General features: G+C 32.9%; 3 protein-coding genes across 5 annotated transcripts in view; 1 reads left to right on the top strand and 2 right to left on the bottom strand.

The window, feature by feature from the left end:
* The first annotated feature begins 922 nt into the window (after positions 1–922).
* On the top strand, positions 923–2,333 carry LOC116349109. Its single transcript, XM_031780386.1, has 7 exons — positions 923–999; positions 1,436–1,466; positions 1,525–1,681; positions 1,757–1,828; positions 1,900–2,007; positions 2,076–2,132; positions 2,195–2,333. Exons 1-7 carry the CDS (start codon positions 958–960, stop codon positions 2,331–2,333), a joined length of 606 nt encoding a protein of 201 aa, XP_031636246.1. The 5' UTR covers positions 923–957.
* A 945-nt stretch (positions 2,334–3,278) lies between these two features.
* Positions 3,279–4,493, bottom strand: LOC116349099 (trypsin alpha-like). The gene is made up of 6 exons (XM_031780374.1): positions 4,439–4,493; positions 4,236–4,378; positions 3,948–4,134; positions 3,803–3,864; positions 3,426–3,709; positions 3,279–3,354 (listed from the first exon to the last, which is right to left on the bottom strand). The coding sequence occupies exons 1-6, from the start codon at positions 4,491–4,493 to the stop codon at positions 3,279–3,281; spliced, it is 807 nt and encodes a 268-aa protein (XP_031636234.1).
* A 2,861-nt stretch (positions 4,494–7,354) lies between these two features.
* The window catches only part of LOC116341253, a 52,215-nt gene continuing 44,438 nt past the window's right edge, over positions 7,355–15,131 (bottom strand). For all 3 annotated transcript variants that reach the window (XM_031768224.1, XM_031768209.1, XM_031768217.1), the window contains exons 9-14: positions 12,083–15,069; positions 10,960–12,006; positions 10,429–10,870; positions 9,889–10,354; positions 9,682–9,781; positions 7,355–9,470 (exon numbers count right to left, since the gene is read on the bottom strand). In XM_031768224.1, the coding sequence (XP_031624084.1) occupies positions 9,284–9,470; positions 9,682–9,781; positions 9,889–10,354; positions 10,429–10,870; positions 10,960–12,006; positions 12,083–15,069 (5,229 nt within the window). In that variant the 3' untranslated portion in view covers positions 7,355–9,283. The remainder of the gene's footprint in view (positions 9,471–9,681; positions 9,782–9,888; positions 10,355–10,428; positions 10,871–10,959; positions 12,007–12,082; positions 15,070–15,131) is intronic.

The raw sequence follows: 15,131 nt of genomic DNA, 5'->3' as shown, positions 1-15,131 counted from the left end.
GTTGCAATAAAATTGTCTTTTTGCTAAATCTTGAGATGTTTCACTTCCATCTTTTAATGAAAACATTCCGGATTTGCCCGCGGCCCACCGATCGGCCTTTGTATCCTTTTTTATTCGATTCATTTTTATTCATTCATCGATAAAAACAACGGCTTAAATTACTTCATGTTGAATTTCGGTATTATAATGAATTTGTTTTCCAAACAATTTAAATGAATTTAATTATTTCAATTAGTAATTAGTTCAACTATTCGAATAAATACCACCAAATAGTTGAACTATGGAATTGACATCAATTGTCAAAAAGCTATGAACCCAAAAATAATGATTGAGCGCCATCTATGATTTCGAGCTAATGTTATCTCTTGTAGACTTATACTGCATTGCATGTGAATTATATTTATTAGGCTTTGAAAAAATAGCACGAAAATCACCAAAAGAGAAAATTATATATTTTTTTAATCGCAAGCGAAATATGGAAAATTATTTGCTTTGCGTGTGAAGCCAGTGCTTTTATCATTATGAAAAGATATTAAATAATGCTTTTAACGGAATATTTTTTTTTTTTGGTCATCACATACTCCCATACAAGATGCATTTAATTTACGTGTTCGAATAATTATTTCAACCAAACAGCCGTATTCTTTGAATATGATAATTGAATTCTTTTTCGCTGTAAGTAAATGTGTTTATTGTAACTTCTAGGTAAACATAACTCGTAACACGAGTATCGAATTATAAAAGTATTGTATTATACAAAAAATATTATTGAAAAATGTGGTTTGAAAACACATTTCAAAAATTACTGAATAAATATCTGGCAAAACTACTACTCGACGTTTTCAAAAAATTCACAAAATAAATTAAATCGAAAAAGGGTATAAATTGTAGCTCAATGAACAAACATTTATTGTAAACAAATAATAGTTGTAAGACAAAGTAACAGATCTGAAAACTATGAAATTTATCATTGTCTTGTGCGTTGTTGCTTTGGCTTTGGTAAGAAAAAAAATCGATTTATCATTGCAAAAATTAAAGTTGTCTGAAATTTTACAAAGTTAGAATGTATTTTATGTTAATGTCGCGAAGGAAAAGCCAAAAAATTAACTTGCATGATTAAAGATTATTAAATAATAAATTTAATAAATATACACTGCCGCCAGAAAGTTTAGGATCAACCATATATTTATCATTCAATTTCATACAAATTGATCATCATTTTTAGAGCATTATTCAATATATTCTGGACTCTTACATTGTAACACACCAAAAAATAGATTCATTTGAATTTTGAACGTGTGAAAAATGACAGATTTTCTATGAACAATCATCATATTTTATGCATTCGCAATTTTTCAACAAATTCATGCTAAGCAATTATATATATATATATATTGATTTGAACAATTCCACACAAATATATTCCATTGAACAGGTGGCCTCAGCAATGAAAAGCGGCTCTTCGAGTAAGAATAAATGTTTTCAGTTATCTCCAAATAGATGTTCATGATTATTTTGAATTAGGAAAAAAATCGATTGTCGTCCCAATGCCATCATCGTTATCTTCAGTAGTGTCAATGTCTCCATTGAGTGGATTGATTCGTATGGTTGATGCGAATATTAACCCGGAAAATGTGCGAGAAGCTGCTACAAAATATAAAGGCACTACATGGATGAAAAAGTACGTATGATTTAATATTAATATCTGATTTGTCTTCATTTATATAAATAAATAAACTTATTTTCACTCTTGAAGATGCTGTGGTGTGCATGTCATAAATTATGGAAATATGATCAAGCAATTAAAATCAACTATACCGAAAAAAGAGTAATTCTGTTTTTCCTGCATTGTGCGCTATTGAAATCTATTTAAATTGCTAAAATAAAACTCTTTTACAGCGATAACTTCTCATTTCTAAATGATGTCATTGAAAGTGTAAATGGAACGGTTGAACATTTCACAACGTTGTACAATGGAGATGAATATGCTGAAAATTGGCTTAACTTGTATGTCGTAGAAAGCAATTAACGATCATATTACAGTAATCATAACTATCGAAAATAATCTATTTTAGTGATGTACGTGAAATGGAAAAAAATGCAGACGAATTAAGGGAACTTTTCAATAATACGTAAGAGAAACATGTTTTGGCCGTTTAAGTATTTCATATCAAATAACAGCACACTTTTACAGAAATCTTTCGAAAACTGCCAAGGAAATGATCGAGAGAATTTGCATCGATATTCACACAGTTGTTTGCTGGTTGAAAGGTTCAAGGGGTCCATATCCACCGATGATATTACCAAACATGGGAGCGAATGTAGTAAACTAAAGCAAAAACATTGTTTTTTATTTTAACAGAAAGAAAAAATACGTTGTATGAAAATTAAATAAAAGAATAAATTAATTGATATGATTATTTGAAAATATTTAAATTCTATTCTCAAATACTCGAATTTCAAAGTTTTTTTTGAATAAAAATACTAAAAAATTACCCCATCATATAATTCTGTAAAAGCAATCTTCAACAACTTCTGCAACTGCGTTAAATCAGAAACCCCAAGATTTCTATACAAATACAATCTTAAAGTATATGGCGTTTGTAAGCCTGCTTAGTACACATGTGTTTTGCCTACTTACCGTTCCTGAATTCATATTTGAACACAATTCGTTACTTATACAACAGACATTTTCAGATACACGAGAAATTTTAATTTTTTTGAAATGGAATAATCTTTCAGAAATGTTTTCTTTTGATATGTACTCAAATTTTTCAGATCTTGGACTACAGCATTTCTGGTGTAATTTTTTTTTGTATAGACTCACAATTTCTTCGAAATACTAAATGCTTGGGTTGAGGACCCCGCTTTCGGGACCCTGTAGAGAAAAGAAGAATAATGCCATTTAGTGGTTTACGAATATTATGTGTTCTGGGCTTATTCCATTGGAATAACGCTAAATCTAATAATAAAGAATCATAATACCCTCTGATCAAAAAGAAGTAGGACCAGTAATGTGCCTATCCTATTTCTCGCAACTCCCAATCACCCTGTAAAGTTCGTACTTCTCTTTATATGCCAGGCCGGAGAATTTTTGACACACCTGTTTTTCGAATTCTCATGATTGAAACTAATCCAATTTGCTTTTGTTTAGATTGAATTCCAATGGCATGATGAAATATAATAAAAATGAAGGCAAAAACTTAAAAAATATCACTGAATTGGTTTTATTCAATAACTTAAGTTCTAGACAGTCTCTAGTAGACACAAGAAAACGTTTATAATACGCTATCAATCCATTTTCGAAATAATGCAACATTCGTATAAACTCCTGGATATCTTTTATCTGCGCAACTGAAATTATTATTATTTAATAATAAATAATTTAATAAAATGAATAAAAATTGATAATATTAAATAATAACCTGACACCCCATGAAATGATGCCAATTTGAATGCCATTTGTTGTGAGCGGCCCACCACTGTCTCCTTGACAAGCATCTCTTGACATGTCCTTAACACCGCTACAAAACATACCTTCTCTAAACCACTCTTGATATGCCATTTGACAAATTTTATTGTCCAATACGGTGATTGATGTGTACTGTAGTAAATCAGCCACACTTAATGCGTTGCCTGCTTCAAGATAGCCCCATCCTGATATCAAGACCGTAGATCCAAAAAGCAACGACTGGTTTTGCCTTGGCAACTGCGAATCACATTATACGTATAAAGTACAATTCATGTTTTTAAATCAACGCGTGTAGATAGTTACATTTTTGAAAACCAGACTTTTACTTACATTTACTGGACGAATTTTCGGACTAAATGTTAATTTTCTTTGAAGCCAAATGACAGCAATATCTACGTGTAAACGATAAATTTCATTCTATTTCAATGTTTGTATAATGTAAAATATTTCGCCACAATTTTCGGTTCGGACATACCATTCTGTAGTGTTGAGTTATTAAAATTTGGATGTTGAATGTACTTATCTAATCCAATAATTAAACTACCAACATCGCCAAAGCGCAACGTTGATCCAGCCAATACAGACAGATCTTTTATATTTTCATATTGTGGTCGATAACAATGGGCTGCACTTAGTGCACGATTTTCCGATATAATTGACGCCTTTGAACAAAAAACAATGTTACAATTGAATAGTTTTAACAAAATGTGAACAAAAATCAATTCTTGAAAATCATCAACTTGTTGAAATTTTATAAACGCACACCACATCGATGTTTTCCATAGATTCGAAGGCTCAATTGCCATGGAACTCGCTCAATTTTTGTAGCTGTACCACCAACAATTCGTCCTGATACATTTTTATCCGGTTTTCTTCGTTTTAGTTTATCCAGTGATTGTTGAAAGGCTGAAATAAAACCTAAATCAAACAACAATGCATCATTTACCGATAATTAAATACTAATACCCAAAGCACTTTGTGAAAAACAAATGAATACCACAAAAGTTAACAAAATTCTCATTTTATCAGAATTCTTTTTTCAGTTTTCTATAATTTTTAAAATAATTCTCAATTTTTTGATCAAACTTGCAATCGACACACAACTATAAAATGACTACTGATGACTAAATTCCGATTTAATCGAAATAAAACGTATTTATGATAGATTGATAAATTGTGATGCGATAAAAACCATTTTTGTCAAACTGTGACATAAAAAAACTTGTCTTTGTTTTCCAACTACTAACTTATTTTCTACTACAATAGAAAATAAATGACCCATTATTGAAGGTATTTAATAGGTTTCGTAACGTTGCGTCTTACAAAAATTATCTACTCACAATTTTCATTACAAAATTGATGTTTTTCGTTTTGAATTTCGATTTTGTCACTCACATCGATAGAAGTTTTTTTATTTGATAATCACCTTACACAGATTAAATTCCATTGAGTGGCTAAAAAGTGTGTTATTACGAAGAATATCTATGGCAAACAGATAGCACAAAACATGATCATTGAAATGTTTATTCAAACTTTGCCGTTGTTAATGATCGTAGTGAATATAACGTTTATTTAGCAAATAAAATATTAATAATTTTCAATAGAAAAGAAAATGTAGAGGCAAGTTTGTTTTGGACAGTATCAATAAAATCTCAAAGAGATCTTTATACAATTCAATAAAATAATTATTTTCCTTTTTGATCCAAAAGCATAAAATAAAATTCAACAGAAATTATTCAAGAATTCAGCAAGATCTGCACCTCACCATTTGCTCTCAAGAACGAGTACAAAATACTGATTTACTCATGACTTTCATTGTTGTTGCATAAAAGTCGTTCTTTTAGAAAGCGTAAGCAAAAGACGATTTAATTTTCTTTATCATAACCGAAATATGAACAAAAAACTTTTGTAAATACATACTTCTTGACGATTTTTGTTGATGATTCATCCGTATCGCTTTCAATTCGACGTTTACCCTGTTTGAATATCGATTTTGCATTTGCTTCAATGGCAAAGCATATAATTGCCAAATAACAATGTTTACTCTGATCAATTAGCACGACGATAAAATCCATATCTAAGATGTTTATATTTTTGGTCCATCTGTCAATGCGTGCAAGTACGAATTTTTTCATTCCAAATAGTTTCTTTGCGTTTTTATCTGTTAAAGCTTTGGCAACTGTGGTAACATCAACGAGGGTATTTTAAACTGCGTTAGAAAGGGCGTCAGAATTTTAACGGCACGTGAAAAGTGTCGCTGAACATCTTTACAACTGCACCCATAGTAGCTACGTTTCCAAAGAGATGGCAACATCTTTTAAAAGGGTCGATTTAGCGTTGTCACGTTTAACTTCTTTTGAGGAATCCAAAGCATTGACGAGCGACTCTTGTGGAACAGATAATAGTTCCGAATTGACAATACAAATAGCTAGGAAAACTAGAAGCAACTTCCGCATTTTTATTTTGTCAAGTTCTTTTTTTTCACTTGGGGCTCTTTTTCGCAACAAACTACTTTTATATAATTGAGATCTTTGCTTGAAATCAAATTTTTTTGGTAAAAAATGTCCAACACTTATTTTGGATTTTGTTATATTCTATTTAAAAATTGAACGCGCTTTTTTAATGTCCAAAGAAAAAAAAGTCTGTAAAAATCATGATAAAAATAAAATGAAACGAAAAGGTTTGTTGTTTTTCTTTAAATGATGTGTTCATTTTATTATTCAGTAATTATTTATCTTTGTCACTTATGTTTATTCATTAAAATTTAAATCAATAATTTACCGGTAGCAATTTTATTTATTAGAATTATTAATTTTCCTTGCAATCTTGTTGCTGTCGCTTTAATTTTCAATTTATTTTTCTTCATTCTTTCATTAGGTATATTTACATCCTGAGATGACGTAGTATCTTAGAATTTAATCATACTATTTTCATGTCTCGATATAATAAAATCATTGATTTTTGTTTGGCGATGGCAACAGCAATGCCGATGACAATGGCAGCTCACCAATTTCATATTCTCAAAGAAGTGATTTTTTGTGTTCTTTTTTTTGTGTGTTTTTTTTAATGTTCCAACTTAGAATATTGTTTGCCTTGCCGTTGTTGATTTGTTTTTCATTACTTTGTTTGTTATTAACTTAACAATAATTTGTCCACTTAAAATCTAGTTTAGTGCAGTCTAAGCATTGTAATTTTTCCACTTGATCTTTCGAAATATGAAATCATTTCGTTCAATTTTCTTAAATGGTTATTGCGACAGTAAAATGGTTTTGAGAAAAATAGAAATAAAAAGACCGAAAACAAAAAAAAAACTTGAGATGCGCGATGAAGCAATTAAGATCAATTTTATACTCCCTCTCTCTCTCTGCGTGTGTGTCTGTCTATCTAGGTATGAAAATGCAATTTTGTAAAATTTAAAAAGAAAGTCATCCTTCGGTTAGATAAGTTAAGAAACATAAATGATTTCGCTTTTCTCATCTTAAATATGCTACATTCCAACCATTCAAAGTACTACTCTATCATTCTTTTTTTTATAGAAAATACTGGCACAATGTAATATATATTTGTATTAACTTGTTTGTTCATTTATTTCGTTTTGTTTTTCAAATATTTATACTCTTAAGCTGACGGCAGTGCCTGAAGCTAAAAAAATAAATTATAACAAATAAATGGCATGATTTAAATGATTTCCATTGAAAAGAAAAATTGATCCAAATAATCTTCATTACAATTCACATTGATTTCGTTACAAACGGAAGGTTCTCATCTGTATTTTGTCTCAACAAAATCAAGGCGAATTCCTGAAAACCAATGCGGCTGGATATTTTCTATTGTTTATTCTGTTGTTGTTATTTAAAATGACAAATTAAAAGTATTGGTCTATTTAAGGGTTTTTGGTTTTATATTTAGTGAATTTTCAGGCACTGGCTGACACGGTAAGATAATTCACTGGCATTTTGGTGCATTTGCATTAATAAATTTATGGTGAATGTGGTTTTCTTTGTTGTTGTTGTTTTTAAAGAAATGAAATCATTTGAAATTGCCCTCATTTGCCAGCAAAACATCCCACATTTTGCATCCATGTCTATGGAAATTGATTTTGTAGTAACTTTCGTTTTGTAACTTCTTAACTTTAGCATTATGTGTGTGTGAGTGTGTGTGTTGTGATCAGTGTTTTATTTTATTTTTTTAAGCATTATGGTTATTTGGCAGTTAATTTATTGTATATGAGTTTTTTGCTTCAATGTCATTTATTCACGCTTCTTGCTAAATCTATCTTGCTGCTCTTTATTCAAACATTTCTCTTTTTATTCCTATTCTTTTTTTTGTTTATTTTATTTTGAACTTAAAATTCAAATGAAAACAAAAAATAAAAACCAATTCAGAAAAATTGGAAAAATCAATGTGAAAAAAATTCCCTCAAACGAGATCAGTCAATTGCAAATAGCAAAGTGAACAAAATTGCATTTAAAAATGAAAACTAAAAGATTTCTTAGAATGCTAGAATGTTAGCTATAAATTACATTGATTTAGTAGAATAAGTTCACGAAAACAAAGAATTCCAATTCCAATTCAAGTTTTAAAAAAACAGTATGTTTTGAATGCCTTTGCATTTTTGTCTCTCCTTGAATTCTAACCAATTATTTTCCTAATCATATTTACAGTTTATTTCTCGGCATTAATTTTGAAAGAAAATTGCATAATTTTGCAATAATAATGAATCAATCATTTGCTTCGATTATCTTATGCTTTGTTTTTCTAAAAATAGGAAATTTAACTCACAATTTTCGAAACAATTGAACCTTTCGTAATTAACAAAATCATTGAAACTAAAAAAAACGTTCATATCAAATATTAAAGAAAATGAACTAAATAAAATTCAATGCGTTCGACGACACATCATCGCTTCTGAACGATTTATGTCATACTGTTGATAAACGATAAATAACAAAAAAATTATATTGTATATAAATCAATTCTAAGTAGATGAGGCAAGTGTTTATTTGAGTAATATGTATTCTATAGGTTTCTTTATTCATTTTTATTCATTATCCATGTAACTTGCATGCATTGATTCTCTTACAAAAAAATTAGTCATGTTAATTGCAGGAACTCTCATCTTATTGGTTGTTGGATGTTCAGCATTTAAATAATTTCCTAGATTTATTCATTTGTTTTGAATGTGTTGGTGTGTGTGTGTGTATACCCTAGTTTTTGTGAGTGTTGCTTGTTTTCTTTTTATCATCAAATTTGAGGCATTGTATATGGCTATAGTGTTTTGGTTATACATTGTTTCATCTTTTCTATATATATTTCGCACACTATTCAGTCAATATATTTAATCTATTTGAATAGACGATAGTTTTTCTTCTTTCAAAATTAAAAAAAAAAATTATTAAATTAAATATTTAAAAAAAACAAATTCGGTATGATAAAAGAACAAAATTGTACGACAAAAATTAAATTGTTGTATATAACAACAGAGTCTCAAATTGTATAAATTTGAAATTCGACGGAAAACAAAACAATAAAGCAATGAATTAATTGGAGTTTTTTTTTTAAATGAAAAATTTCATCATTACTTAATTGCACACGCACACAAAATAAGAATTTGCTTGCAAATTGCATTTCTTTTCTCTTTATATTTTGGCCGCGAAATCAACGACATAAGCATATTATCAATTTTATGTTCAGTTTTTTCCTCTCTTTTGCTGCATTTCAAATGCATTTCTTTTTTTCAATTCTTCAACATTCCTTCCCACGGTGAATTAAATTGCTGTCTTGCAAGTGGCCGACGGTCTCATTTAATTTCTAAACGAATTGAAATCGTTGACGCACTTGTTTAACCAACTTCTTCTTTCCCTTGTATGCAACCGTTATGTTTTCAATCAAACGTGAGAAATGTGCAGGACCATCACGGGCCAAGATAAATGTGTCACGGGCTTTGCTCAAAAAATCAATAAAATCACTATAGTGACGTGGCGAAATGTGCGATAATCTGTAACAGAAATTTAAACGAAAATTAACAATTGTTCTCAATTTTATTTTATATTATTAAATTGCATTATGTGGTTAAATGATAATAGATTGTGATAATAGATATAATGACTACATGACTATATGCTCAACTTTATTCAAGTCATTCAATATTTTCACATTTTAATTTTGAATTTCGGATTGTCCAGTGTGAATCAAATATAACAAAATACCTGGAATGTGTTGTATTGACGTAGGCTGTGACAGCAGCTTCAAGCAATTGTCGCAATGGAGCCCGATCATAACTAAGTTTCTGGCACGTTCGCATATTACCTGAAAATGCAAATTATAAAAACGAAAAATAAAATGCAATTAATTTCATTAATTTCTGGGGCACACACAGTCTCGCAATAACGATGATGGTTGATGTGATATATTACCTCGATGATGTGTATTGTAATGTGAAATTCCAATAGATGGTGCACAGCATCTGCGTAAAATATCCGACAATACTGTGGCACACTGCACATTTTTGATGACCAATGGAATCATGTTGGCCAATTCAGTTTTGCCCATTGAATGTGATAGAGCGCACGCCCAATGAATATCGTTAATAGCTGGATGCGTATCTTGATTGTATGCCAAATGAACATTTTTCATGGCCAACATTGAGAGTTTATAAGCGCGTTCCACATAACCTCGATGCTCCATAGACCGTGCAATTGTGAACAGTTGATTCGATGTCATTATGTGCGATGCAGCATCGATAACAATTTGATAGGCAGTTTCAAAGGCAAGCGCATCATTTTCACACAGTGTTAACGCATGTAGCGCACAATTTGGTGGATCTTTTGATGCACATTGCAATGCTAAATTGCGAGCACATGCGGCTAATTCATCTTGATGCTGAAGATGGAGAAAAAATACATTTATTTAATATATAATGTTGAAATGTGGCTGATATTATTATGCTTGCTTACCATAACATTCAAATTAAGTCGAGCAGCATTTGACATAATTGTTGTTGCAACGGGTCCGGTTGCTTCAGTTGGTGTAAATAGTTGATACCAATTTTGCATGATGGCTATCAATGCGTCAAGACCTAAATGCGTTGCACAGGTCACAAGCCAACGGACCATTTCACGACGTCGCCAATTCAAGCATGTCAATGTCATTCGCATCACTTGTAAACCTAATTCAAATGCAACGCCCAACAATGTACGATTACGATGATCACTTTCCGGTGTTGCAAATCGGAATGCATCCTGAGCTAATTTGAATAAATGCGATGAACTATGAATATTTCGACGCGCACTTTCCAACACCTGTGACAAACGTGACGGATCACCTTTGGCCGCACTAAGCATTGTACTGCTAAGCTGACATTGTTGGGTTTCAAGATGGCCCATAATCCACCAACGACTGCAAATCAAAAAAGAAGAAAAAAAAACAATATTTTTTTTAGTAATTTTGAAGGACAAAATGTGAACAGAAATAAATCAATCAATTACCTTGGATATCTGGCCAAACCAAAACCATCATGTTGATTATTATGTGGACCGGCCATTTCGATGTTATTCTCCATTTGCATTTCATTTGGACACTCTTCGAGTATTGGTAAACGCATTGCACGCAATCCAACGAAAAATGCTAAATCGTCATAATGTGTTAACAACGATGCAAATAGGAAACGTGCCAATGTATGCATTGGAATCGATTCGGAATGAATTGATACACCTAATCCACTGGTTGGACCACCGTCCAACAATTGACTTGTTAAATTCTTTAAAATTTCAATCAACAATCTATCTAATTCGACATGTCGCAAACGTTGAATCAATTGATCTTGTTGTTTGCATATAACATGCTGTGAATAAAGTCCGTGCGGCATATTTCGTTGTTTACCGAGTGCCAATACGGCCGATTCAAAGCCAAGCGTTAGATAGGTTTCATTTGGATCGCTGCTATGTGGAACGGTCATGTGTTGGTAACGTGGCGGTATTAAGCTACCGTCTTCAGCTGCCGATGTTACACTATCAAATGATAAACGTCCCATATCGGGGCCATTTATTGCATCAGGAATGATACAGGCTTCGGTTAGACAATCGAATATACAAGCAACGGCATCCAATGGAAATTCGATGTCACAACCAACCGTACAATCGATACAATTCGATGTACAATTTGATTTTTTATTACTTGTAAATTCACTGGGCAATTGCATTGGTATATTTGAACTAGATGATTTCGATGTTGATGCACCAACATTAACACCAGATGGACCGGGCTGGGGATTTTGATGACTACTTGATGAACTTGATGCAACCGATTGAAATTGATGCTGATGTGACGATGTTGACGGTTGAGCCGATCGACAACAATTGCATGAATACTCTTCGCGTTGCTTTTGCAGACATCGATTCATTGTATGAATATGTTCGAAGCTAATATTACGACCAAAATAAATATTATTCGATGAACGATTCAAATGGGCGTGCGAATAAGATGGGCCAGCATTCGAATGATTTTGTGAATTTGAACAATGGCATGGATGATGGCTGTAAGAAAAAACATTATTTATTTATTTTTTCATTATAAATAACATAACATTTGAATTAATTGAATAAAACTCACCTCATGTGATGCATTTCGTTGCGACAGCATTTGGGCTTATTTTCATTGGTAATATTGCAGCAATAATTTCTGGCACAGCATTGATTTTTTGTTGTTGAATGTTGTGATGAGCATGCATGATGTGGTGTCATTTCACCGTTATTCATTGGCATATTTTTCACCTGATTTTCATTATTATTGATTGGTACGGAGTTTGAACCGCTTGGAGTTGGATTTGAAGTTGAAGCAGATCCGCTATTATTACTGCTGCTGCCGCCGCTACCGTTGCCGTTGCTACTGCTTCCACTGGCATTGGCCATGCCACTGGTTGATGGTTGTTGTTCGTCAGTTTTTTTATTGTTATCGCAGCTACGACAATTACTACTGCTACCACTTCCCGATTCATGTCGCATTGGTCTCGGTTGCATGGGTGCGTTAATCATTTCACGTAATTTGAGATCGTGTGAGCATCGATTTTGTCCTGAATTAAAATTACCATGGTGCAAATGATGATTATGCATACCACTTGGACCGCCGCCATTTTCCATTGAATCACGACTGCAATGTGGCCGCGAATGACTATTATAAATACCATGTCCACCATTTCCATATGGTGCATCATTGGCAGGCATATGATGATTTTGTTGATGGTGTTGTGGACGATGTATTAAATTACAATTGTCCGAATGACACTGACCGCTATGATTACCATTTGGCATGGGATAGTTGTTGCCATACCGATGATGATAGTTATTTGAACCACCAAAATGATTTGAATTAAATCGTTGATCGAACATATTTCCGTGCATTGGTGCAAAATTATTACGGAAGTATGGCGGATGCATTCCGTTGCCATTCATATTAAAACGATTTGTATTGTAACCGTTGTTGAATGAATTTTGGTAACCAACACGTTCTCTTGCTTCTAAACAACGTTTGCAACCATCATTGTTCATACCATAGCGATATGATGAATGATAATCAAAGCGATACATTTTATATCCACGATTTGACATTGACGACGATGACGACGACGAATATCCACCATTCATATTATTGCGTGTGCTATCATAAGAGCGTTTTCGGCTATTGCTGTTGCCGCTATTATTATTACTATGATTTGGCTGATTGCCATGTGAATTTCGGCTGGTTGACGGTTCCATTGTATTTGTTGAATTTTTTGCTGACGACACTGCGGATGATGAACCGGTTGATGATTTATTGCATTCACAACAACAATTATTCGATTTTTTCGGTATGTCATCATTGCATGGAATATTTGCTATCGTTTGATAACGTTTCCATATCATTTGGGCATCTTTTTGCACTTGTTTCATTGTTCGAACCACACTTACCGATAAACGAAGTGCAGCTTCGGTATGACCATGTGAACGAAGCGAATCAACGCGAGCAGCACACATTGCCAACGGTTCATGCCACAACGGTTGACCGGCTGCATTGAAATTTGCCTTCACCGTTGTCAATACCGTTTGTAGTGGTTTACTGGAACCGGCCGTTTGAACAGCATTCGAACTATTTATCGTATATGTGTTGCTAGCTAAAATATTTTTCAAATGTTGATTATCCCATGTCATATTGACAGCGTCTAATGCCTTGTGGAAGATTGTGCGTGGTGTTTTATTTCGGCTTGATGCCGAACCATTATTCAATTTTGCACGCTTATTTGGCCGAACATTATCGAGATCAGCGTTATTATCACGGTGTCTGACAACAGCATTTGAACGATTATTCAATGCTTCTTGTTCTGGATTCAATGCTTCTGCATCGACATTTGCATTTAATGCTTTATTTTCGGCTTCGACATTTTCCAATGCTTTTTCTTGCTCTTGCTCCTCTTCCGGTTCTTGTTTTGGCGCCACCTTCATTTTTGCTATTGCCGACGATGATGATGATGATGATGATGACGACGACGACGATGACGATGATGATGGTACATTTTTTGCGGCACATTTTTCACACGGTCCTTTCGGTAATTCTAAGCACATTTTTGATGAATGACCATTCACATGATCCAATTTCGCTTCAAAGCATGTACATTCCAATTTTTGTTCAAGCTTTACCGGTTGTTCTTCACACTCCATATCGTTGTCATCACTATAGTCGGCATTTTTATCATCCAGATTTTTATTTATGCCAAAATTATGTGCGCTCAATTCTTTGCGATTGTTAAATTCTTCATCATCATTTTCGGGACACATTGCTTTTGGTTGTGGTTCGCCTAAACTCTTAAAGCATACACCAAGATCATCACAACAATCGTTACCATTGCAATTGTTACACTCAACATGTGGACTATTTTTAATGGCGCATTTTCGACATTTACATCGTTTCAATTCATCGCCTTCGCCGGCATTTCTTAGGTAACTACAAAATTCATCCTGTTCATAGAAATTTGCTTCTTCATCGGAATCATTTTGTTGATCCTTGGCCTGTTCCATGCGCGGATTACGTTCGACAACAATATTACCTAGCGTTGGTTTATCATTTTCATAATCCATGTCCATTGATTCGCGTGAACTTTCATCGTTTACGGTTGGTGGTACAATTTCTAAATTTAAATTGCAACCCGAACTTTCACCTAAAATCGGTAGCTCATAATTACCGCGACTATTTTCATCGAATGCATCGGGACGTGCATCATCGGCAATATTAACGACATTTTCACGATTATCCATTGGATAATCGATACGTTCAAGCATATCAACATTACGTGGCCGTTGTACGTCCTCTTCATTGTTATTCGATGGATTATTATTTGCTGGCATATCTTCATTTTCGCCATCAACTTGATTATCATCCATATCGGCATCGGAATCCGAATCCGATTCCGAACTGTCATAGTTGTCATCGTTGTTATTATTGTAATTGTCACGGTTTGGTTGCTGTTGTTGTTGTTGATTTCGTTGGTACATCATATTTCGAATGTTATTTTCGCGGAAAAATCGATTTCGATCACGTTCACGAATTCTCATCGAGCGTTCCCGATACTGTCAAAATGAATGAAATGAAATGATAGAAAATTTATATATGAATTATTGTCATGATGAAT

The sequence above is a fragment of the Contarinia nasturtii genome, unplaced genomic scaffold (assembly GCF_009176525.2).
Source record: "Contarinia nasturtii isolate CC-2019 unplaced genomic scaffold, AAFC_CNas_1.1 Cnas_scaffold_129, whole genome shotgun sequence".
NCBI classification, from domain to species: Eukaryota; Metazoa; Arthropoda; class Insecta; order Diptera; family Cecidomyiidae; genus Contarinia; species Contarinia nasturtii.
This window is presented reverse-complemented; position numbering and strand designations above follow the sequence as displayed.

What these genes read in the sequence shown, in the direction of transcription:
- LOC116349109 (XM_031780386.1), top strand. Translation starts at nt 958, where the DNA reads ATGAAATTTATCATTGTCTTGTGCGTTGTTGCTTTGGCTTTG. An exon ending in AATGAAAAGCGGCTCTTCGA is followed by an intron (nt 1,467 to 1,524) that starts GTAAGAATAAAT and finishes ATTTTGAATTAG; the next exon opens with GAAAAAAATCGATTGTCGTC. An exon ending in GGCACTACATGGATGAAAAA is followed by an intron (nt 1,682 to 1,756) that starts GTACGTATGATT and finishes TCACTCTTGAAG; the next exon opens with ATGCTGTGGTGTGCATGTCA.
- LOC116349099 (XM_031780374.1), bottom strand. Translation starts at nt 4,493, where the DNA reads ATGAGAATTTTGTTAACTTTTGTGGTATTCATTTGTTTTTCACAAAGT. An exon ending in TTTTTCACAAAGTGCTTTGG is followed by an intron (nt 4,379 to 4,438) that starts GTATTAGTATTT and finishes GTTTTATTTCAG; the next exon opens with CCTTTCAACAATCACTGGAT. An exon ending in ATCATTTCATGGGGTGTCAG is followed by an intron (nt 3,355 to 3,425) that starts GTTATTATTTAA and finishes TAATAATTTCAG; the next exon opens with TTGCGCAGATAAAAGATATC.